At 36.0% G+C, this 23,997-nt stretch overlaps 1 protein-coding gene across 2 annotated transcripts in view; it reads right to left on the minus strand.

The window, feature by feature from the left end:
* SEMA3E (semaphorin 3E) overlaps positions 1-23,997 on the minus strand; it is a 246,189-nt gene that overhangs the window by 84,788 nt on the left and 137,404 nt on the right. For both annotated transcript variants that reach the window (XM_078060095.1, XM_036107927.2), the window contains exons 2-4: positions 23,794-23,954; positions 4,465-4,524; positions 1,988-2,107 (exon numbers count right to left, since the gene is read on the minus strand). In XM_078060095.1, coding sequence (XP_077916221.1) covers positions 1,988-2,107; positions 4,465-4,524; positions 23,794-23,954 — 341 coding nt within the window. The remainder of the gene's footprint in view (positions 1-1,987; positions 2,108-4,464; positions 4,525-23,793; positions 23,955-23,997) is intronic.

The following is a 23,997-nucleotide window of genomic DNA, read 5'->3' on the forward strand; positions in this document are numbered from 1 at the left end:
AAACAAAGACTGAATAAAAATGAGCAAAATCTCAGTGACTTGTGGCATAATGCCATACACACACTAGCTCATGCACATGCACGTGTGCACACACCAACTCCCAAAGAGAGGAGAGCATGAAACAATATTATCTGAAATAATAATGGCCAAACATTTGCCAAATTTGATGCAAAACATAAGCTTTTGTATCTAAAAATCTCAGTATTTCAAGAAATATAAATATCATTCTCCCACCACCACCACCACACACAACTGGCACACTGTGGAAAAAGTGCTGAAAGCCAAACATGAAGAGAAAATCTTGAAAGATAAAGCGATTCCAAACAGGGTAATATCAATATATAAGAAACCTGAATATATGTCAGAAAGCGATTAGAAGACAATAAAGTATTTTTGAAATGCTGAAAGAAAACAAAAACAAAAACAAAAAAAAACCTTGTGAACCCAAAATTTTATATCCAGGGACAATACCCCTCAGAAATAAAAATGAAATCAAGGCATTTTCAGATAAATGAAAACTGAGAGGATCTGTTGCCAAAAGATCTGCATCACAAAATGTATATATTCTGGCTTCCCATATAGGTATACATGTCTTTCTGTATACTTTGCATACATGTAAATATTCTGACCTTGCTCTGGGCTGATTTGCCTTACACATCTCTTTTTGAAGTTCTTCCAGCAGATCAACTGTATTGATTCTTTAAAATAATTCAGTGAGTACACTCGATGTGTTTGTGTATGCTCCTTAGCTTTAATCTACAAGTAGGGGTGGTTAGTTAACATTTAAAATATGCTAATCAAAAATCCTGCCTATAAGGACACTTAGCAGCTGAAGTACCTCAATCAGGGGCGCTCTCAAGAGGCAGCTAAACTAAGCCCTTCAGATATTACTAATTATATGCACACCTGAGTGTTAACTAGTGTAAGGGATATCAAACATGATTTTTCACCAGTGAAATGAATGTTATTCTTTATATGTGGTGGTTGAAAATAATTTAGGGTCACTGCTGCCCTTTCATAAACAGAGTATAAGAATCAAGGGACTGTAGCTGTTTCACTACAGAATATCGAGAGGTCTGTTTTATTTTTTTTTAAGATTTTGGAGAGCACACGATGGGGCAGGGGAGGGGGGGTCAGACGGAGAAGCAGACTCCAGTGGAGCAGGGAGACTGATGTGGGGCTGGATCCCAGGATCCTGAGATCAAGACCTGAGCTGAAGGCAGATGCTTAACCAACTGAGCCACCCAGGCACCCCTAGATGTCTGTTTTATCTGTATCCCATCTTCCTGTAGGATTCTGCCTTCTGACATAAAAAAAAAAGGTAGCAGATAATATTTTTTTAATTGATCTTCAAGCTTGCATTTTAGTCAATGTTTTATGTGTGACAGAATTCAGTTGATATTTGCTCTCTTCTCTTCTCTTCGGGATCTGTTTTCTTTATGCTGATCACCTTGTAGTGGGGTCTAGGACATACAGCTCTCACCTACTAATATTTAACTTCAGTCAGTTTTATCCACCCCATCCCCCAACTCCAGCTCCCTCACCTCACCTGTCTAAAAAAAGAGTAGTTACGAAATCAGTAAGTCTTTGCATATCCTCTGTAAAATACTATATGTAGTAATATTGCTTATATAAATTTATTTCTAAATATATTTATATGTACATTCTAGTTCGGTGGTTACATTAATAAAATTTATGTAAGAACACAACAGAGAACAGAGTTTGATATGAAGAATTATTTTTAAGTGCACAATTAAGTGAATGAAGCTGTTCAGAGAATGAATACATAAAGTGAATGATTCAGAGGTTTTAGAGCTGACAAGGATTTTAAAGGTCTGGAGAAATCTTTTCTCTGACTTGGGAAAACTTCATCAGTATATCACAAATGCTCTTCTTTTTCACCAAAGAAAATGCCACAACCTTTCTTTAAAAAAAAAAAATGTTCTTTTAAGCATGACTTTTCTTGACATGAATGAAATTATCTTACTTCCAAATGGTATCCAACCCTGATGAAGGCACAAAGTGGGTCAAAAGCTCCAGTACCACAGGTCAGAAGGTGTGTCCTATTATAGTGATGCAAAACCCGAACATAATTTGCACATTCACTCTAAAGCAGAAAAACAGAAAGAAGAAATTGGGTAATGTTAAAAAAAAAAAAAGTTTAGTCCTTTTTTTGATTTCTGTTTTCCCTAACCCCACAAATTTCATGTTCAAGTCTCTCTTGGCTAGAGGAGGCAAGAAACAGTGGAAGAATAGACTGGTTGACCGATGCACATTTTAGCCTCACCACATGAATTACACTTATAATGGGATTGTATCATTTTTCAGGTATTCTAGCACATAACCGGGGAGTAAAAAAAAGTACTGTTCAGAAATTTATTCAAACAAAGATTTGCATGGTGATATGCATGTTCCACTAAGTAATTAAGTTATTCCCAATGCTGTTATTTTTTTTTTCAAGTACATATAAACAAATGAATCACACAAAGTCAGAAAACCAGTAATTAGAGAAGGCTTCGCTACCCTTAAAGAAACATATGTAGACTTAAAGGCATTACAGAGTTTTGATGTTTGGAAAAATAAGTCCTATCTTCAAATTCATAAATTCATGCAAAGCACTTTCATAGAGAATTTTCAAATAAATACATAGAAAGCTAACCAAGAGAAATAACATTTTACACCTATTACTATAAGACTGCTGTGTAGGAATCAGCAAAATTTTTTTTTATGAAGGACCAGGGAGTAATATATTTAGTTCGAATGGCCAACTGGTCTCTGTCTCAACAAATTACCTCTGTGAATATGGCATGAAAGCAGTCATAGACAATCCAAAAATGAATGTGTGCAGCTAGCTTCCAATAAAACTTTATTTACAAAAATAGATGGCAGGCCACATTTGGCTGAGGAGCTCTAGTCTGCCTACATTGGGATTCAACTAGAACTTTTTTGAGGACAGAATATTTATTTTACACTTCTTCGTATTCCCTGGTTAATTAAACACAGTCCCAAATACATATTATATGCTTAACAAATCTTACTATATAAATCACTAGGTGAGTTTTATGATCAATATGCTAAATGAAAAATGTTTAAAACTGCTCAAACCAACTTGTCTAAATTAATTCTAGCAAACACCTTCCTGGTAAATTAGGTATTGCTGTTTCATTTAAAATAAATTACAAAATACTAAACTCTTTTAATGCTAAGTGTTACTCTGAAATCAATACATGCGGTAGACAGTAAATATAATGTTTTATAAGGGCAGGTTATGACTTTTAAAATCTCTCACAGAACAGTATTGGGTGAAAAAGCCACCAGAACCATCTGACCAGAAGTGATTCAGATTATAGCATTCCCTTGTTCAGAATGAGCAATGTACTACTAACCTGATTATCCAGAGCACGTAGATATATTTTCTTCAATTTCCCACTCACGTAGAATTTATTCTCAGGGTGACCCATACCACTGGAAAAATCTGATCATTCAGGCATGGGGAAAATATTCTATTCTCCTATCACTATAAGCACCTGCTTTTCATCTCATGAAACCCTGTCACACCTAGAATGAGCAGATTAGACTACATTTTGGGTCTGCTGGGCTTAGGTTGACACAGCCTAAGCGTGTGTCTGATTAGTCAGCACCATGCTGTGGACTAAGGCAGCAAGACTCACTCCTTGGCTGTGACCCAGTTGCTACAGAGACTCAGAAGTTGGTATAACGTGTGTTAGTCTTTTACATGGTATTTTTTTTCTCACTAAAAAAAGAAAAAAAAAAAAAAAGGATGAGTTAACTTTCAAAAGGAGACGTGCATGCCTTCCTCCAAAGCTGTGTCTTGTGTCATCAGAGCGACTCCTAGCACATGAAAGTCCCTTCGTGCATATTTTTGTGGGCCTGGAAATGGGTCAGAGCTGCCACTCCTACACAACCTCGTGCACCGCGGGGAAGTTACGGAGACCAAAGATCGATTGTTCCAGAAGGAAAGACCCTAAACACATCGTGGGATAGCATGCTTACTGCCTTTGCCTTCTCCTTTCTTTTTGTTTTTTTCTCCTTTTGTTTCTTCATTTGGTTCTACTTTACTAATCGAAGAAAAATGAAATCTCACAAAGAATATGCTTAGCTTTCCCTTGAATTAAAAATTTACTTGACATTTTTTTTTTAAATATGTAGGAAATAAGCATTAGAAGAAATTCATAAATCTGAGTTGATAAATATGTAATAAAACCAAAACCAAGATCTAGAGGCACCTCAGCTCCCTTTACTCTAACTTCACATTGAAATCAACTTATAATGATCTCTATACAATGTTTATTTCTGTTTGGATATGTGTATATATATTTTTTTCTTCCTGAATGAACTGCATATACACCTTTGGGAGCAAATAAGAGGTTAGGGAGTCAGTCCCTTGTGACTGACCAGGGATAGAATTGATGATGTGTTTAATTTACAATGAGTAATACTTACCGCATCTTTTCCTTTCATTATGCATTCTTCTATTTTTAGTGCTGTACTAGGCCAGTGTATCTGAAATAAAAGATAATGTACTATTATGCAAATGCAAATACAAAATTAAACCACACTGAAAAACCATTTCATTTTTGCTGTGTTCCCAACACGTTTTCATTTTGTTCCATTTCCTGAGAAGACAAATCAAAACTTTATCTCCTTTATATCATTATCTGCCTAATGAAGACACTTACATTTGAGCTTCTATTTCATGCGAAAACTTAGTTTTTTTAAAAAAAAAATCTTTCTGAATGCTCCCTCAAGACTCAGCCCTTCAGAGGTCACCCACGCTTCCAGCAGCCATGCTCTGTGCTTAACCTGCCATGACCTCCGCCGTCCAGTCCTTCCCCTGAACCTGACCATCTTCCCCTCCAAGTCAGGCACCTCCCTGAGTTCCCTTTGCATTTTTACCACTTAGCCCAGAGTTTGGTGTGTGGGGCTCAGTTATGCTGGCTAAATGAGGGATTAAAGGATGTGTGACTCCTATGTGCTGGAGGGACACCCAGACTGCCTCCAGATCTCCACCACATCAAACACGGTCCATCTCTGTACATGTCCCTCCAAGATCAGTAAAAGAGCATTACTGGTATGCATAATCAGTGGAGTGGGGTTGGTGTACATATAACCCAGGAGTAGAATTACTGGGTCCTAGGGTAAGTATATATTGAATCTGTTAACACAGTGCCAGAGTGCTCTCCAGAATGGCCACCCATTCATACTCCACCAGCAATACCCCGTATCTTCACTGATACTTGAATTAATCAGCTTTCTAATTTTTGTACTAAGCATCTCAGATTCAATACTCAATTAAACCCTTACCACAACTTTTATCAAAGATATATTATTATCTAGGGAGCTCCTTTTAAAAACAACAACAAAAAAATGTACATTTCTATGTCCAGCCCCAAAACGTGGTACATCTATGGATGGGAACCAAGGAATGTGATCCATTTGAGCAAGTATAGCTAGTGGTAAGTTGCCCCAAGACCTTAAGCCTCCATATTAATAGTTTATCCCCACATCTGATGGATCAATGACACTTTGAGCCAGGCTACATCAATATTTCTTTGGTTCTCTTCTTTTTAGGCAATCACCTTCTGTTCTCAAGCTAACATTTTGGTGAAGGAGTAGGATGGGCCTCTCAAGAGATTAATATTTCTACAAATAAACTTTTCCTCCTCAGGATGCTCAAAAGTCCCCAGGGGAAGGGTTTAGGTATAGCCTTCTACTACCCAGGGTCAGTGTTTACTCTCATTAGACTATTATTGTTCAGGCTTGTGTTAGTCAGCCAGACTCTTTTCCTATCCATGGCAGTCTGTCCCCTTAAGGCCCCTATTATCTCTCCCTGACTTCTCCCCTCCTTCTACCACCACCATCCCATTCTGTGCTCTGCTAGCCTGAGAAACCATTCTGGGTATCAAACTAAATATTAGATATTGCTGATAAGGAGGTATTTTTTTTTTATTTAGTGAGCACGCTCTTTCTTTTTTAAATTAGTGGCCAACACTTACAAATGAGAAATTTTGCATAAAAATCAAGATTTCTGGTTTCTCTAAATGGCCCAGGCACTCTCTGATTTGCTTCAGACTTTTCTTTTACCTGACTGACCTCTGCAGTCATTTTAGTTTTTGAAAACTGATATATTTATGTTTGAATCCCAAATATGGTCACGATTTAAACTTTTCTTTTTAAAAGCTGTGCCCCATAAAATAACATGTTAGGTATTTATATGCCAGAACTGAAAGAGGCTTATCACTAACCCACACATTATGTAGCCAAATCCAGTCCCTGATACATAAATAATATTGGGAATGTATAAAAGTGGTGTCAAAGGCATTTTATTATGATGATTTTTACATAAGTACATGTATTATCATAGGAGTAAGCACTCTATGGTTTGAATTACAGGTATAATATTACTTTGATGTTCTTATTAGTGTAATGGGCCCCCAAAATTTTCTTACTTACAATATTCAACATCAGGTTGTTCAAGCATCAGTACATAAACTTAAAAAAAATCATGTGTTTTCATTTATGTTGCAACACAGAAAAAAGACAATGTAAGGAAAAATGTAAGAAAACCAACTAAAAAGGCAAAAGCACACACGTAAAATCCCAGAATCAATGTTCACGATGGCAGCAGTGAATCCAGCAGTGGATCATATGCGAGTCAGGAAAGACATCATATATCACATATCACATATATGACGTGGTATCACATATCACATCAATGTCAGGTTCAGATGCAGCCCTGCATCAGCTTCAGCAGAGTCGCTAATACCATTAGAGGGTAAGCATCCTAGAAGTGAGGCTGTAGAATTTATAAACTTCACTGATCCATTATTTTGGAAAAGATTTTTGCATATGGGGTGAGATTTTTTTTTCAGATGATTTCTAAGACTCATTTTCACTTGAGATTCAATTTGTTTTTGGAATTATGATTTTACTGTGGATGCAAAATTATTCAAAAGGATATGCTAGAACGTGCATATGTATAGACATGTATATGGACTGTATATATACATAGCATATATTACATATACACAAGTAAATATAAATACAGATTTATTTTAGGATCATCTGTCATTGGAAAGATTTTCATGACGAATTAAGTTATTAGCACTGATAAATCAGAGAATATCTCACTTGTAATTTCGAATTTTGCTTTATATTCTTAACACAATTTAGGAGATACAGGGCTCTTCTTCTTAAACTGTATTTTCACAATTTCAAAGTAAAACTCAACCAATTCTTTAGAAAAATATACCAAGTTCAGCTTCTCAACATTGAAATAATATCCAGACCAGTAAAACCACCTCAACATACTATATCCTGTATTCCCCTAACTGACGGCTTCATTCACAATTATTTCTAGGAATATTTGAATACATTGTTCAGGGGGCAATTCTCTACAGAATTTCTACACATCTTCTGACAGATTCTGTTCCCCATTATCTTTTCAAACAGGCTTGAAAGTAGAAATGGAACTTCCCTCCAGGGAATATGAAAGACTAGTTTCCTGACCAGGATAATAAAGTGAATGTTTCCCTCTAGACAAAGGCTGTAAAGTTTGCTAACATACCTACTAAAATTGTCCTGTTTGCTAAGCTTGAGGTTCATCAGGCATAACACACACTCAGTGTGTGGGCAGCATCTACCTGGGATGCTATGTACCACCCCCTGTGGGACTTATGGGGGCAAAGCAATTGCTGGAAACATGACGGCCACGCTATATGCTATGATGTGGCTAGTAGAGTCCCTTGTCTCTGAACCATGAGTCTCATGTCTTCTGGCAGCATCTAGGAAACGGTGACATGCTAACTTGCTATCTTAAAAGTGAGGTAAAATCTTAGACCCTTTACAGTTTTGACACCAACACAAGATAATATATTTTGTGATAGTGAATACGATAAATGGCTTTTCTAAGGATTGTCAGAATCTGTAATGTTTTTAGCGGCAAAAGTAATAATATCAATTGTTCTTGGAAAGAAAAAGTCATTCTCTCAGGCACATCTTACCAAGTGTTTCACAACAAAACCTTTCCTGGTATCTTTTTAAATATTTCCCCTCCTTTGATCCTCTATACTGTTCTTCTTACTGTCTCTACTTAGGATTATATTATGATTTGTGTACTTAACTTTAGCTTTCCTATTAATCTGTAAGTTAGAGAGAGCAAGGCAATGTCTTATTTCTGTATCCCTACTAATGCACAATCCCAATGGGGCATAATGCCTTAGTGTGGTTACTGCTTATTCAGTGTCTATTGACTGACTTGTATCAATCAATACACCTTTATCACATTCTTTGTAAAGTCCATCCACGGTAAAATTTGAGAGATAAGCTTCACTGATGTGAAACTGCTGTAAATAGTTGCAAAGGAACGAGACAAGTAACAATATTCAGTTTAATCAGGGAGAAATTCTGTAGGATGTTAACAAAAATCTAGGCTTTGAAAGACTGGTGGGATTTCTGAAGACAGACAGAGGGTCTCAACAAGATCACTTTGAAAGGATGGGAGAGATGCAGAAGATTAAATTATGAACACTTACTACTCTAAAGTCTAATACATAGCAGCTCTCCAAAGAACCATGTCATTATAGATTTACTCAGTTTTGTTGTTGTTTTCATTTGGTTTTTTAACAACACTTAACAGGCTCAGGATGGCATTCAAATGTTCGTTCATGTGAAAAAAGATGAAAGAGCAAGACCTCATGAAAATGGAGTTATTTTAAAGCCATCACGTACAACTATCCTGCCAAGATAGCAAGGGAAATTATTCTCTTCATTTGTTGTGAAAGTCAGGATGTATTCTGGTTCTGCTCCAGAGTTTAGCATCAACAAATACCCATCAAATTAAGCTATTTGTTCTGCACAAAATATTTTTAAAAGGCAGTTAAACAACAGGGTGTAACGCTATTTCCAAATTTTCTGTTCCAGAAAGGTATAAAAAGCAAAAGGTTAAATACACATCATTTCATCATAATACTCCTATAATACAATTTAATTGTTCCAATGCACATTTCCGGGCAATTTACTATTCTTGCATATCTCAAAGGAGAAAAATAAAATAAAATAGAAATTAAATTACAAAGCCATTTTTTCTGGACTCCCCAGTGAGTCTCATAATTATGCTATGATAAAAGATTTAACAACTTACTGTTACAAGATGTTATAACACTGAGAGATTTAGGGAAGCGAAAACAAATCCAGGAAAAAGAAATAATTTAACTGTCCAAAAAAAGATTTCCATTTATAAATAAATAAATAAATAAATAAATAAATAATCAATCCAGTATATCTCTCTTCATGGAATATATTTAACTACCTTAGACACTATTATAATTTCAACTACTATATTCTCTTTCTAACTCTATTATTCTAATAAAAATGTTTATTTATGTTTTAGTTTTACTTTCTACATTTTACATCTACGTACAGTACCAGTGTCCATTAGTGTATAAACTATTTATCCTATAAATATCATGAAAATATATTTTGAGTATAACACATTAGTAGAGTCCTAATGGTTTATAAATGGTAGTCTTTAACCTAACATATAATCATTTCGTGTTTATGCTTTTATACTTAATTATAATGACTGTCATTATTCAAGTAGTTTATATGCCAGAATTATAATCTTTTGAACTATAAACAAGATTTGTATTTGAAATGTTTATATGCTAAAGCATTTGAACTAGGACAATATTATTACTACAAGAACATTATTGGCCTGATGCATGCCCTTTTTAATGCGTGAAATTTACTCAACTGCTAACATTAATGTGAAATACCATCTGCTATTTATAAGCAAATTATATTTTAATGCCTTTTTCTACTCAGTAAAAAGATTAAATTCTAAAATACAAGAATTTCTTTTACTTTTGATGCAATAAAGTTGAATAAATGGGAAAAATATAAATACTTTCAAAACAGAAATGTCTGAAAGAGCTGTATGTACAGATATCCAAATTAACTAGTGTAATGTTAGCCTAAAATAATAATGGAGAGAGTAATTTTAGGAAAAAAGCCTGATTTAGAAACTTAGAGAAAAACTATGGATGACTGGTAAATTCAAAGTTTATTACTAATATGGGATAGTCTATGAAGTCCCGTAAAATATGGGACTTAAATAAATATACCTACTTTTGATTTCTTTGGGAAATGGAAAAAGAGAGAAGAATATTTTATACTTCAAACTAGTATTGCTATCTATCTCCCAGGGAAAATTTCTGCCTTGTTTTTCGGGAAATGCCAATAACCCTCACATAAGCACAGGTGGCAAGGCACTATAAAGACTGGCCACAGCCAAGCCAATCTCTTACCATGGTTGAATACTGGAGTCAGTGGGGCTCTCAATCTTTGCCATAAGCAAACAAGTGGGGAACAGCTCCTTCTTATACTAGTCAGTAGTTTTCTCCATTCCTATCATCAACAACTAACTATTCCACTAGTTCTTCACCATTACTAAATAAAATGCGGTCATGCTAAGGGAATAAGAACCAAGGGGAAAGAAACACCACCTAACAAAAGGCAGGGCTAATGGTAGAGTGAAGACCGGCTGGGAGACATGAAGTCCACCCCAAAGCAGTCATCTGCTTCTGAGTGCGGTGACACAGGGAAAGAGCATAGGATTCTCAGACAGAAAGACCTGGTTTTCAATTCCACCTACTACTTACTGGCTTCATGGCTCCATTTTGCTCTTCCTTCCATTTATCCAACATACTACTGCTAAAGTAATCATGCTAACTACAATTCTAGTTACAGTATGCACATATTCAGAATCTCCCACCAGCCCATGCATTGCCTCGATTAAGTTTCAACAGCACGGCAGTCAATATTCTCCATGATCTGGTCCCAACCACATATTCATCCTTAACTCTCACTCTGTACCCTGTTCGCACCACTCACATCCCCCCCACTCTACCTGTCTACTTCAGATATTAGTCATTATTTTAAACTGCTCTAAAATTTCTGTTCTTTCCTCTACTCATTCTGTTCCCATCACCAATCTGTACAAATTGAAATTTCAAGTATCATTAAAAGTCCAATTCAAATTATATCTCCTCCAGGAACCCCCACCTACCAGCTTTCAGATTCTTTCTTAGCATTGTAGACATTTATCAGTTTTATTTTAATTGCACTGTATATGGCAAACGTGTATGCATGTATCTTCTCCATTATATTACAGATATTTTAGGGTACAGGCTGTTTTGTTCATTTCTTCATTCTTCATATCTCCATGTATGTTTCTAAAATGTAGTTCAATAGCCCTAAAAATACACAGGACTCTTTCATCTTACTTATATATGGCAGTACGTTACAACTGTGTGCTAATTCCATGTCTAGTTTAGACAGTAATCATGGTAGGAAGTATGTAGATGGCACTTAGTACGTTCTAGAGACCATTCTAGGCATTTAATAACTCAATGAAACCTCTCAGAAAAGCTGTGAGGTAAGTACTATGGTCACCTCTCTCTCACAGACAAGACAACTGCGGAACAGGGATGTGGAGTAAGTTGCCCAAGATCACTCATCTCCTAAGTGGCAGACCAGGCATGGGAGTCCATGCAGTCTGGCTATGTATTCTGTGTTATTCTGGGTTCTTTGTTATTACATTCTGCTACTTTTTAAGAAACATTGTACTATTTATGAATTAAGACAGTTAAAATGAAGTAAAAAGTAAAATTAATATGTTGGCTATTTTATTTTCAAAAAAAATTAACTGTGGTCAGCTGAACCTCATTCTAGAAATAAAACATTAATCAGAAAAAATAAGGGCACACTTTCAACCAATAAAGAAACACAAACACATATACCATATCTACCACTTCCTTAGTGGTAAATTTAAATAAATGTGATAAATGCAAATAAGGAAATAAATTTTTCTCATGGAATATAAAAAATAGTACAAAATGTTTTCAATAATTCTTAGATGCTATATGAAGAAATTTACCTTTTGTAATATCAAGAGGGATTTTTATTTTTGATTATTACTAGTTTTAGTTTACTAATGAATATTATCATTACTCATCATTTTGAAAGGATATACATTATTAAAATGTTTTAAAGTCACATGAAAAGTTTTTTTAATCCTGTTTTAAAAGACTGAATTACTAAATAATTGTGTAAATACTGTGTTGGCTTTTCAATGCTAAGAAAATAACAGCATGCCATCAAAAGGAATGAAATCTTGCCATTTGCAATGACGTGGATGGAACTGGAGGGTATTACGCTGAGCAAAATAAGTCAATCAGAGAAAGACATGTATCATATGATCTCACTGATATGAGGAATTCTTAATCTCAGGAAACAAACTGAGGGTTGCTGGAGTGGTGGGGGGTGGGAGGGATGGGGTGGCTGGGTGATAGACATTGAGGAGGGTATGTGCTATGGTGAGCGCTGTGAATTGTGTAGGACTGTTGAATCACAGACCTGTACCTCTGAAACAAATAATACATTATTTGTTAAAAAAAAAAAAAAAAGAAGAAGAAGAAGATAGCAGGAAGGGAAGAATGAAGGGGGAGAAATCGGAGGGGGAGACGAACCATGAGAGACTATGGACTCTGAGAAACAAACTGAGGGTTCTACAGGGGAGGGGGGTGGGGGGATGGGTTAGCCTGGTGATGGGTAATAAAGAGGGCACGTACTGCATGGAGCACTGGGTGTTATATGCAAACAATGAATCATGGAACACTACATCAAAAACTAATAATGTAATGTATGGTGATTAACATAACATAATAAAATAAAATTTAAAAAAGAAAAAAAAAATACCAGCATGTTTTGTAGCTATTTCTTTTTTTCCCCTTTCCTGAGCATATTTTTGATATACCTAACATACTCAGAGTTTTCTTTTTCTTTTTTTTTTTTTTTTTAGGATTTTATTTATTTGACAGAGAGAGACACAGTGAGAGAGGGAACACAAGTAGGGGAAGTGGGAGAAGGAGAAGCAGGCTTCCCGCCGAGCAGGGAGCCCGATGTGGGGCTCGATCCCAGGACCCTGGGATCATGACCTGAGCCGAAGGCAGACGCTTAACGACTGAGCCACCCAGGCGCCTCTATTCAGAGTTTTCTATGAATTCTATGAATTCTATGAATTTCTATGAACTCAAAAAAACTTACCTCATTAATTTTCCATGTATCTATTTAAATCCTCTTAGACTTAAGTCCAATTAAATTATACCAGTAATTAAAGTTTAAAAAACTCTGCATCACATAAAAATAAAATTTAATTCTGCTGAGTGTAAAGCTGCTAACCTGAAAATTTAATAATAACATAATAAACTGTCATTATCTCTTCTGGCTACATCTTGACTTTACAAGAGGTATAACGAATTGGGGTGGAAGGTGTGAGGAGAAACATATACATTCCTTTTCAAATTATCTAGATTGGAAGTGCTTCCTCAATACAAAACTGTAATTTTATTTTTTATTATTTTTTAAGATTTTATTTATTTATTTGACAGAGACAGCGAGAGAGGGAACACAAGCAGGGGGAGTGAGAGAGGGAGAAGCAGGCTTCCCGCTGAGCAGTGAGCCCGATGTGGGGCTCGATCCCAGGACCCTGGGATCATGACCTGAGCCGAAGGCAGATGCTTAATGACTGAGCCCCACAAAACTGTGATTTTAAAATTAAGTAGTAAATAAAAGAAAATTTAATGAGGAATGTTTTAACAGATGAAAAACAAAAGCCAATTTAAACATGAAGAGCCCTGAATTTCCATGGTTAGAGCCCTATCCCAATTTAGAGACTATGGGATTTTATCACAAACAAATGCTTTTTAAAAGTGCGATACAGATCCAGGCTGCATCTACAGGAATTCAAGTGAAAAGTGTCTGCCAGGATGCTTTGTCCTTCCCTTTCCACATTTTCTATTCATACTAATGTCTTGATCTTGTCATATTATGATCAGAAAACTGCAAAATGTTTTAATTTTTTCAATCAAATAATGTCTTCCTCCAACTTAGTCCAAACTTTTTTTTTTTTTACACACCAAAGGCTTTAGAGAAAGATAAAAAGGAAAAACAAATTTTATTTCTCAGAAAGTTCCAGGTGAAATCAGAGTTTAATCTAAGAAGTCTCACATTATCTGTGGATTTTAGAGATCTTGAAGACACCAATTTGTAGAAGCTACCCTCTTGTGGCAGGTGTGGGTTTCTCATAAAATAAAATAAAAACATAAGATGAAACAAATGGAATTACAAAATTGAAATTTTCACAGTGAATAGAAGGATTTAACATCTGGATTGACTTTTCTGAGTGTAAGTCAAACGTCTTTTATGAATGTAATACAGATGCAACAGAGCAGAATTTCAGTGCAAAAGACTATTATTACATAGTTTGGGAAATTCTATGAGCTAAATAATTCATAAAGCAAAACCAGTATCTAAAAAGACTAATATAATAGAGTAAGTCTGTTAAATGCTAAGTTCTTATCTATTTCAAAATTGCAGTCTTACCTGTGTGTACTCATAAAAGTTCTGATTATTATACATAAAATGATTATTTGGCATCACATATAGGACCACTATTTCCTAAGGCTAACAGGGACACATAATGCTTTGGTATTTCACAATCTTGGATGCACATTACAATCACCTGGGGGGGTGGTTTAAGATCCCCACTTCAGTCCAGCAGAGGGGAGGCGCGCATCATGGCATAGATATTATTTACAAGGTCCTCAGGTGTTATTAATGTGCAGCCAAAATAAAAACTACTGCCACACTGTAAAACAGGATCCTACCTTGTTTGCCAGTGGGGAAGTGTGTAGGTGGTTGGTGGGGGTAGGGGTGGGGGCAGAAGGCAGACAAAATTAACCTAAAAGAAATTAGAGAATAATTAGTTTCAAAGTGTTTCTGGCAATAAGTACAATGAGAATTGCAAGAGAGCAGACAATGAAGAGAACATATTTATTGGATGATGTTAGGATTCACAATAGACACAGTTTCATTCTTTCATTATCTGTGTTGAGTGCCTACAACTTCAAACATGAATATAACATAGTACTTATTCTAAAGGGAGCTATCTTATAAAGTAGGCTGGCAAGTAAACAGCCAGTTTTAATATAATATGAGAATCAAAAATCAGACCAAAGATTAAGAAAGGGCTGGGGGAACCTTCTCCCAATCTAGTTTAGAAGAGAAAGGAAGTAGCTTTAAAAAAAAAAAAAAAAAGTGGGTATGTTTGAAGGCCAGTCCAGGGGAGTAGAGTGTGTAACAATAAGGACATATTAAAGAGCAAACAGAAGTGCTCAACATCACTCATCATCATCATACCACAATGAATATAATCTCACAACTGTTAAAATGGCTATTATCAAAAAATCAAAATATAAATGTTGGTGAAGATGTGGAGAAGAGGAAACTCTTCTGCAGTGCTGGTGGAAATGTCAACTGGTATAGCCACTATGGAAAACGGCATGGAAATTCCTCAAAAAATTAAACCTAGAATGACCATATGATCTATCAAGTCCACTTCTAGTTGTATATCCAAAGGAAATCAATAGAGAATCTCAAAGAGATATCTGCATTCTCATGTAGCATTATTCACAAGAGCCAAGAAATAAAACCAACTTAAGCGTCTGTCAATGGATGAATGGATAAAGAAGATGTGGTGTACATATATACAGTGGAATATTATTTGGCCATGAGATAAAAGGAAATCCTGTCATTTGCAACAACATGGATGGACCCTGGGAGCATTATGCTAAGTGAAATAAGTCAGACAAAAAAAGACAAATACTGTGTGGTATCACTTCTATGTAGAATCTAAAAAAAGTCAAATTCATAGAAACAGAGAGTAGAATAGTGGTTGCCAGAAAGGGAGGTGGAGGGATGGAGATGGGAAGATGTTAATCAAAGGGTATAAACTCCCAGTTATAACATAATAAGTTCTGGGGACCTAACATACAGCATGATGATGATGATGAATACTGTATTATATACAAAAGTTGTTAAGACAGTAAATCTTAAATGTTCTCACTACAAAAAAAGAAATGGTAACCACGTGACATGATGGATATGGTGGCAATCATTTTCAATATATAAATTTATCCAATCAACATGTTATACACCTTAAACTTACACAATGTTATATGTCATTATAGCTCAATAAAGCTGGAAAAAGTGACAACAGAAGTGATCTGTTAGCAATGTGTTGATGTAGACAAGTGGAGAGGAGACTAAAAAGGTAGATGGAAGTAGAACATAAGGATCTGTAACTTTGCAAAAATGAGAAATTTCAGTTTATTTTTACTAAAATATTTTAGAATGTTTTATAAGATGAAAATTATGGAGCAAAAGTTGTTAACTATGGCCTGAAAAAAGAATTCAGGAAACCCACCAGCTTCGATTGAAAAAAATCACATCATTATTTATTTGCATAATCTCCAACTAAAATTTAGCACCTCTATCATATAAATGTAAGAAATAAATTACAGTAGTATTAATATCCATGGCTTAATAACCAAGAGAAATACCTGATATTTTATTTTATTCTTTTAAAGATTTATTTATTTTAGAGAGAAAGAGAGCTTGCACACATGTATGGGAGGAGGGGCAGAGAGAGAGAATCTCTAGCAGACTCCCCAGTGAGCGTGGAGCCCATCACAGGGCTCAGTCTAATGATCCGGAGATCATTACTTGAGCTGAAGCCAAGAGTTGGACGCTTAACCGACTGAGTTACCCAGGAGCCCCAAGAAATAATAGATGTCTTAATATTACTTTAGAGTTGTTACAGGTATCTCAAAATATTATTAACATTCATCATTACTTTGAAATTACAGTACTGAAAAGAGCAGTTGCTAGGTCTTATTATTTAATATACTAATTAAGAAGCTACATGTTTTCATACTATGAATTATTATTCTTGTAGTGTGATAGCTTCATTTCAATATATTCATAATTTGATGACTTTTTTCCATATTTTATTTAGTAATCCTACATAATGATTTAATACATTTAAGGGTCCATAGACTTCATCAGACTGCCAAATAGAGCCATGACACACAAAAAAATTTAAGACACCCTATACAAAACTATATTTGTTGCTGATTTTACAGAAAGAGAGGCAATTAATATAAAAAAGATAAAAGATAGCCAATCCTTAAGAAAAGTCAACAGGGTGGGATACAGAGCATGGGTAGAAAGAATGGCACTTTGTGAAAGGATAAAGAGCCCCCACCCCCCCCAACACACACACACACACACACACACACACACACACACACTGTAACAGGAGGGAGGGAGAAAAGTCACACAGAAGTAGTAGCCTTGGTTATAGGAGAGAGAGGATCCACCTGTTTGATAGTTTCTATTTTCTACTAAAGTTAAAAATTAAGATTAGTCATCTTCCCTGAGGAGATCATCAGGGCTAATCCATTCTGAAACATCCCTACAGAATGACTGTAGGCCCCATGGGCAGCATGGACACTCCCTCACCCCAAGAGATCAGCCATCAGTAGCTGGACTCATATCCTCATAAAGCTCTGTGCAGCTCGCAATCTGACTCTGCCCTTCCAAACCATTCAAACATTTCCATGAAATCATCTCAAATGCTGGCTCTGTCCTTAGCAAAATCCACTGTAACTGCCACCTCTTTTTCCAGTGTTCCTTGACCTTCCTGCTTTAATTAAACCCAGCTTGTCCCCTGAAACTTTTGTTTCTCTGGTAGAGAAATGGTGGTGGCTTTTTTATTCTAAACCCACGTTAAGAAAGATATTTTAAGTGATTCTTCTTGCCTGTTTCTAATTAATTTTCACTCTAAATTCATCTATGCCATAATAATTTAAAACAAAATAGTAAACGTAAATCCCTTGCTGCTCTGAAGCTCATGTGATCACAACCATACCACCTGCTATCCCTCCTCGTAGTCATCCGCCATCATCCTTTGTCACGCACTCCTCAGTAACGGAAAGAGTCTTTCCACCTAGATTACCCTCTTTCTCTTCATAAGGATGAATCATCAGCTATCACCCTAGCCAACTGGTGCCCTACCCTCTGATCTTTCAATGATCTGCCCTTGAAATCAACCTCAGCCACACACTGTGATGTTGCTTCTCTAGTCCTCCACAGTCCACTATGCAAGCCACTAGCCACAACTGGCTATTGAGCCTTGAAATATGGCTAGTGGGAATTTTGTGTATGTAGCTTATCAAGTCTATCACTTCCCCAAAAAATCTTTTCTTGACCCCCCCCTTATCTAATCCCAGCAACCCCTTTATGTTCGCCTCCCTAACCAGCTTTATTTTTCTCCATAACACTTATCACTATCTGCTATTATAGTATGGTATTTTTTTAAGTCAGTATTTTCTAATCTTTTACAAAGTATATGTCCTGCTTCTGAAATAAATATTGGGTTATGAAAATTACAATCAAATAAGTAAAATTAAAAATAAATAAAAATGTTATTGTAGTTGCCAAGACAGTGAGGTATTGGGTGGGGATAAACAAATGAATCAATGGAAGACTGCTGAAAAATATGTGGATGAAACAGACCAATGGAAGAAGGTTTGGAGGGTGTGTGCATCACCAGGAACTCAAACACTGCTGGAGGGAATAGAACTTTGTATAACTACTTTCTTCTTTGGGGAAGTTTTAGGCATTATCTTGTATAGGTGAACATTGACTGTAATTAACCTATAAGCAGCAATATCCAGAATATATGCTTTGGAGGCATTCCTTCAGGAATGTGTATTAGGAGATAGTTACTATAGTAATCACAGAAACATCAATAAAGCAAAATCCTGGGTTCTATCCAATCGTCCTTTGATAGGTAATGGGTAAACTATGCTATATTCGTATGATGGAATGTATTACACACCAGTCAAAGTGATGAATAAGAGCTTATACATAGCTTCTAATGTGTGCAAAGCATACTTCTTGGTCCCTTACTTACATTAACTCAGTTCTGTCCTCAGAGAAGACTAACATTTCCCCTTTTACAAATGAGGAAACAGGCATAAAGGGGTTAAGGAATTTGCCAAGTGTTGCAAATGCAAAGCCAGAATTTGAACCTAGGAGTCTAATTCGTGGCCCTAATTCACTACTCCATTCTACAACAAAGGGACTATAACAATGAGGAAGATGACTGACTCTAAAAAATAATATTGGATAAAACAAAAGAACAACAAAAATAATCCCAGAAGACTGCAATATACTATTGTACATCATTTTTACAAAGCTCAAAACAAGTAACTCTAAATAACATACTATATAGGAAAACATTTATTATAATAAGTTTTAAAATAAAAACAAAAAACAGACATAAAATACAGGGTAGTAATCACTTGTATGTAGCAGGAAGCATGAGGAGGGAAAGACGGGGAGGTAAAGATAGCTGCATCTAAAGTGGGATTGGTGATATTCTCGTTCTTGAGTTGGGGGGGGTTCACTGGTATTGATTTTATTATTATGCTTTCTAACATGTTTACATTATTTATATTCTTCTGTGTATCAGATACTACATTTCAAAAGATATTAAAAGGTAAGATATAAATACAATATGAGAAAATAGAGAAAATGGGCTTTGGCTACTCTCAAGGTACCTGATCTTAAGGGAAAAAGGAGGGAGTTGGGATCATATGGATATATACTTAAGGGGAAATTTTTCTATGGTGGGGTCTGGATCTTGCTCATAGAATGATGGACTAGACTTATTGGTCTGACCTCAGAAATTCTGCCTCCCAAGGGGTATCTGGTAATGTCCAGAGACTTTTAGACTGTCATGACTGGGGAGATGCATTCTGCTGACATCTATTACCTAGAAGCCAGAAACCAGCTAAGCCAGGGACCCAGTCTACCATGCACAGGACACCTTCCTCCCCAACTTAGACCTATTCATAATGTCAATAGTACTGATGATGAGAAACCCAGAGACAGATAAAGCAAAGCAGGAGAGATTAAAAATATAGTAACTGGCACCAAAAAAAAAAAAAAAAAAAAATCGAGGGAACAAGGTACAGAAAAGATGGGAGGAAAGCCTGGCCCAGAGGCAGACACACTGCATCTTCAGAGCCTGGAAAGCACTGAGGCACCTTCATTCTCAAGTCCATTCCTTTAAACAGAAGGTGCATGAAGTAGACCTAGCTTTAATTCTGTTACTGAAAACAAACACAAAAGTTCTATTTGAAGTTTCATTGCTAATCACACTTTGTGGAACCAGGAAGGAAAAGTACAAAACAACACATGCAGGTGAGGAGAAGTTACCTCAGAGCCAGGGAAGCTTAAGCCTCAGGGCTCCTTGCTGGAACTTGGCCCTTTTGTGACCCAGGGAAGGACCTTAGCAATTTTGAAATTTATGTCTGAATAAGTATATTTCCTGAAGAAGTCACTAAACTGTATACACTTCAGGCCCCACAATATGAGGATTTACCCTTGAATGCAGCAAAGTCATTGAATTTATTAATTTGTGTAGCTACTTTCCTTGACATCCTTGCGAGATGGCACCCTAAAGCTTCAATGGCCACATACTATTCTATTTAGCTCCCTAAGATGCAGTTCATGAAACCCTACCACTCTCCTTGTTCCTTATACAGTCTTCACAGGTCATTTCCCCAGTCTTTCCAGCATTATAGGCCTAGGGATACAATTAGGGCAAAACAGTAAAGGAGAATAAATAGGTGATTCAATTTCCTCTACTCTAAAAGGGGAATCATGTTAATGTGGGAAGCTGATACCTCTTGGTCTTAGTTCCATGTCGGAAACAATAGCTGAGGAAAATCATTAGGAGATTTTGTGTACATAAGAATCATCTAGAAAGCCTGCTGTAAATGTGGATTCCAGGGACCAACTCCATAAGGGTTACATCCTGACCCAAGGATAACAATTTAAAAACCACTTCCTTAATGCAAAAATTCTTAATCTTCCAGGTATCCCATCCCTTGAAGGATCTTTCCATATTCACCTATTTAAAATTTTAATATAGGGATTGTATTAGTTTATTAAGGCTGTGGTATAACAAAATACCATGGACCGGGTGGCATAAAAAACAGAAATTTGTTTTATCATAGCTCTGGAGGCTGGAAGTCCAAGATCAAGGTGTTGGCAAGATTGGTTCTTTCTGAGGCCTCTCTCCTTGGCTTGTAGATGGCCACCTTCTTGCTGTGACTCACACATCCATGATGTTTCTTTGTGTGACCGAATTTCCTCTTTTTACAAGGATACCATTCAGATTGGGTTAGGGCCCACCCTAATGGCCTCATTTTAACTTCATCATCTCTTTAAAGGTCTTATTTCCAAATACAGCCATACTTGAGGTACTGGGGGTTAGGGCTTCAACATATGAATTTTGGGCGACATTCAGTCCATAATAAGAGATTGTTCTATGGATCCGACACTTAGGATCCCTAGCTGAGATATTCCTTCACAGAAAATCGGAGAATGGAGATGATGTAACTGAGAGAAAAAGAAGACAGCCATATGGTGAACATCACAGTTAGTGGGGGAAAGACCATCCGCGCAAAGAGAGAGGAAAAACCACTGAATTTGGAAGGAGGAGGTCATAGATGGTCTTAGAGACTTGTGTGTATGTACGTGTGAGTGTGTATATAATATAAATACTATATATCTGTTACATATATAAAGATATGTCTTTTAAGAACTATTGAGGAAACATACTTAAAAAGGATAGTAAAAAGGAAAGACTATGTGCTTTTGCTCCCTCTCGCAACTACTAAAATGATAGTAAAGGACATAATCCAAAAAGGACAAGACAGAACTTGAGTGGAGAAGCCAAAGAAATGTCAGCAACATTTTGGAAGTTCTATGACATATGGAAAAGTGTTGAATGGCTTTGCACACTAGAAAAACTGAAATCTAAATGCTTACAAGGTGAAGGAAGCCAATAAGCAAGCTGATTCATGAAAAAGAACTTTAGAAATTCTCAGGAATTGGAAGTCTACTGTCCCTTGGAGAATAGGAATCGGATAGGTGTCGGTGAAATCAGGAGAAATGGTCCAAAATTTGTACAATAAACAGGCCAGAAAGTTGAGGGAAAGAGAATCAAGAAGAAAATGCAAAGAAGAAAAAACATTTAAAAAATATTTTCCAGAGCTGAAGGCCATGAGGTCTCCTGTAGAAGGCCCAATGTGGATGAAAACATATCAACTCTAAGAGAAATTTGAGAAAAAATTTAAAAGACAGAGTTACTTGGGGTTAAGATTAGGGGGATATGGTGGCAGGAAACAGGTTATGTATAAAACTTTGAAATTAGAAAGGCATCAACTTCTCAATAGCTGTACTGAAAATCTTTAAACAATGGAGCAATATCCTCAAAATTCTGAAGCAAATGATTTTCATTCCAGAATTTTATACTCATCTATCAATTATTATGTGAAGTCTGAATATTATTATTTTCAAACATAAAAAACTCAAAATTTTACTTTGGATCCTTCTTCAAGAAGCTACCAGAAGGCACATTCCACTAAAAGGTCACATAAACTCATCAAGAAAACTCTACAAGTGCGAGGTAGAGAGGATGCTCAAGGATAATGGTGAAATGCAACTCTAGGATGGTAAGAGAACCAGAGAGGTTATCTTTAATTTAAAACCAAAAACTTGGAACTGATGGAAACTGAGAAAAGGAGAGGAAGTTGGGTAGAGAGTTTGGTGTTTGGTGAAAAATGAGAGCAGGTAATATAAAAAATCTAAGCAAATAGAAAAAAAGAAGGGGATAATATTTAATCCCAGAGGGGGCAAAAAAAGAAGTGTGATCTATTTTCCTTATTACACTAATGTGAATGGTTGTTACTTAAATAAAAATTGTGCTATAGCTAAATTGAGAAGATGAAGGGACAGATAAGTGGGGGCTTCTCATGTACTACAGAGATATTTTAGCTATGGTACTGCAAGAAAAGAATGCTAAAATCCTCATCTTCCTTAATAGAAAGTCAACAGATAATGTCTAACATCAATGGTATCAAGAAAAAATAGTATACAAATGTTATTTAGAAAAATGGAGGTAAGAATCAGAAGAGTAACAAAAGAGTTGAAATAATTTTCTCTAGGGATTAGGAACTGGCAGAGATGAAAGGATGCTGGTTTTCATCATAAATTTTTTTAAGTGACTTTAAAAAAATATGGACATTGATCATTCTGACAAACATAAAAATAAATGTGTATCATAAAGAAAGTGTATTATGTAATACATACATTTATGCCAAAAAGATACTATCATCTAAGTATTTCTGCATGTTTTAAGGTTGACTTGGGTCTGAATAAAATGTAGCTCAACTCAACTCTGTATAAGCAGAGACTCTAAGTTCTATCTTTCTCATCACAGTCAACCTTTGCTTGAAAATGTTGGGCACTTGCCTATTTTAATATACTTTAATCCACCACTATTTAAGGAGCATCCACCTGAATTAATGATATTACCAAGAGAACATTAGCTATAGCAAGGTCACACATCCATACTGCTTTAGGCTGGGGTTTTTGTAGAAATAATGCCTAGAGGGATTGCTGGTAAAACATGTTCCAAACCCAGGTCTCAGGACAGTGGGTGTGGTGACAAGGGCCACCATGCAAAGAGGAATGTCAAACACACCAATCCAAAGTCTTCTAGAAATACAGAGATCAGTGGTATGCTAGAAAAGTTCATTCTTGATACTTCATAAACTTTTTATAAGGATTTCATTTTTCATGAAATGTTTTATTTCTTCCAATAAAATAATCACTCAGAAAATTAAAATGGCCAACAATCAAAAACTAATTCAAGTAACACCATGCAAGAAGTTATCTCCCTCATCCCCTTTTCTTTCCCTCCTGACACACAGTTTGATGTTTCCATACCTCTCGATAGCCACTGCTGATTTGTTCCAAGCTGAGAGAATACACAAGATCCTTGCCTCCCACAAAGAGTCTTTCCTGATATTCATCCAGCAGCATTGCATGGAGATCAAGAAACCCAAAAGGGCTATGAAAGACTGATGTTCGATTTAGGTCCAAGAGTTCTGAAATGCAAAAGAAAATGTTTGCTAAACAAAAGACAAAATA

This window comes from Halichoerus grypus, chromosome 12 (genome assembly GCF_964656455.1).
Source record: "Halichoerus grypus chromosome 12, mHalGry1.hap1.1, whole genome shotgun sequence".
Taxonomy (NCBI): Eukaryota; Metazoa; Chordata; class Mammalia; order Carnivora; family Phocidae; genus Halichoerus; species Halichoerus grypus.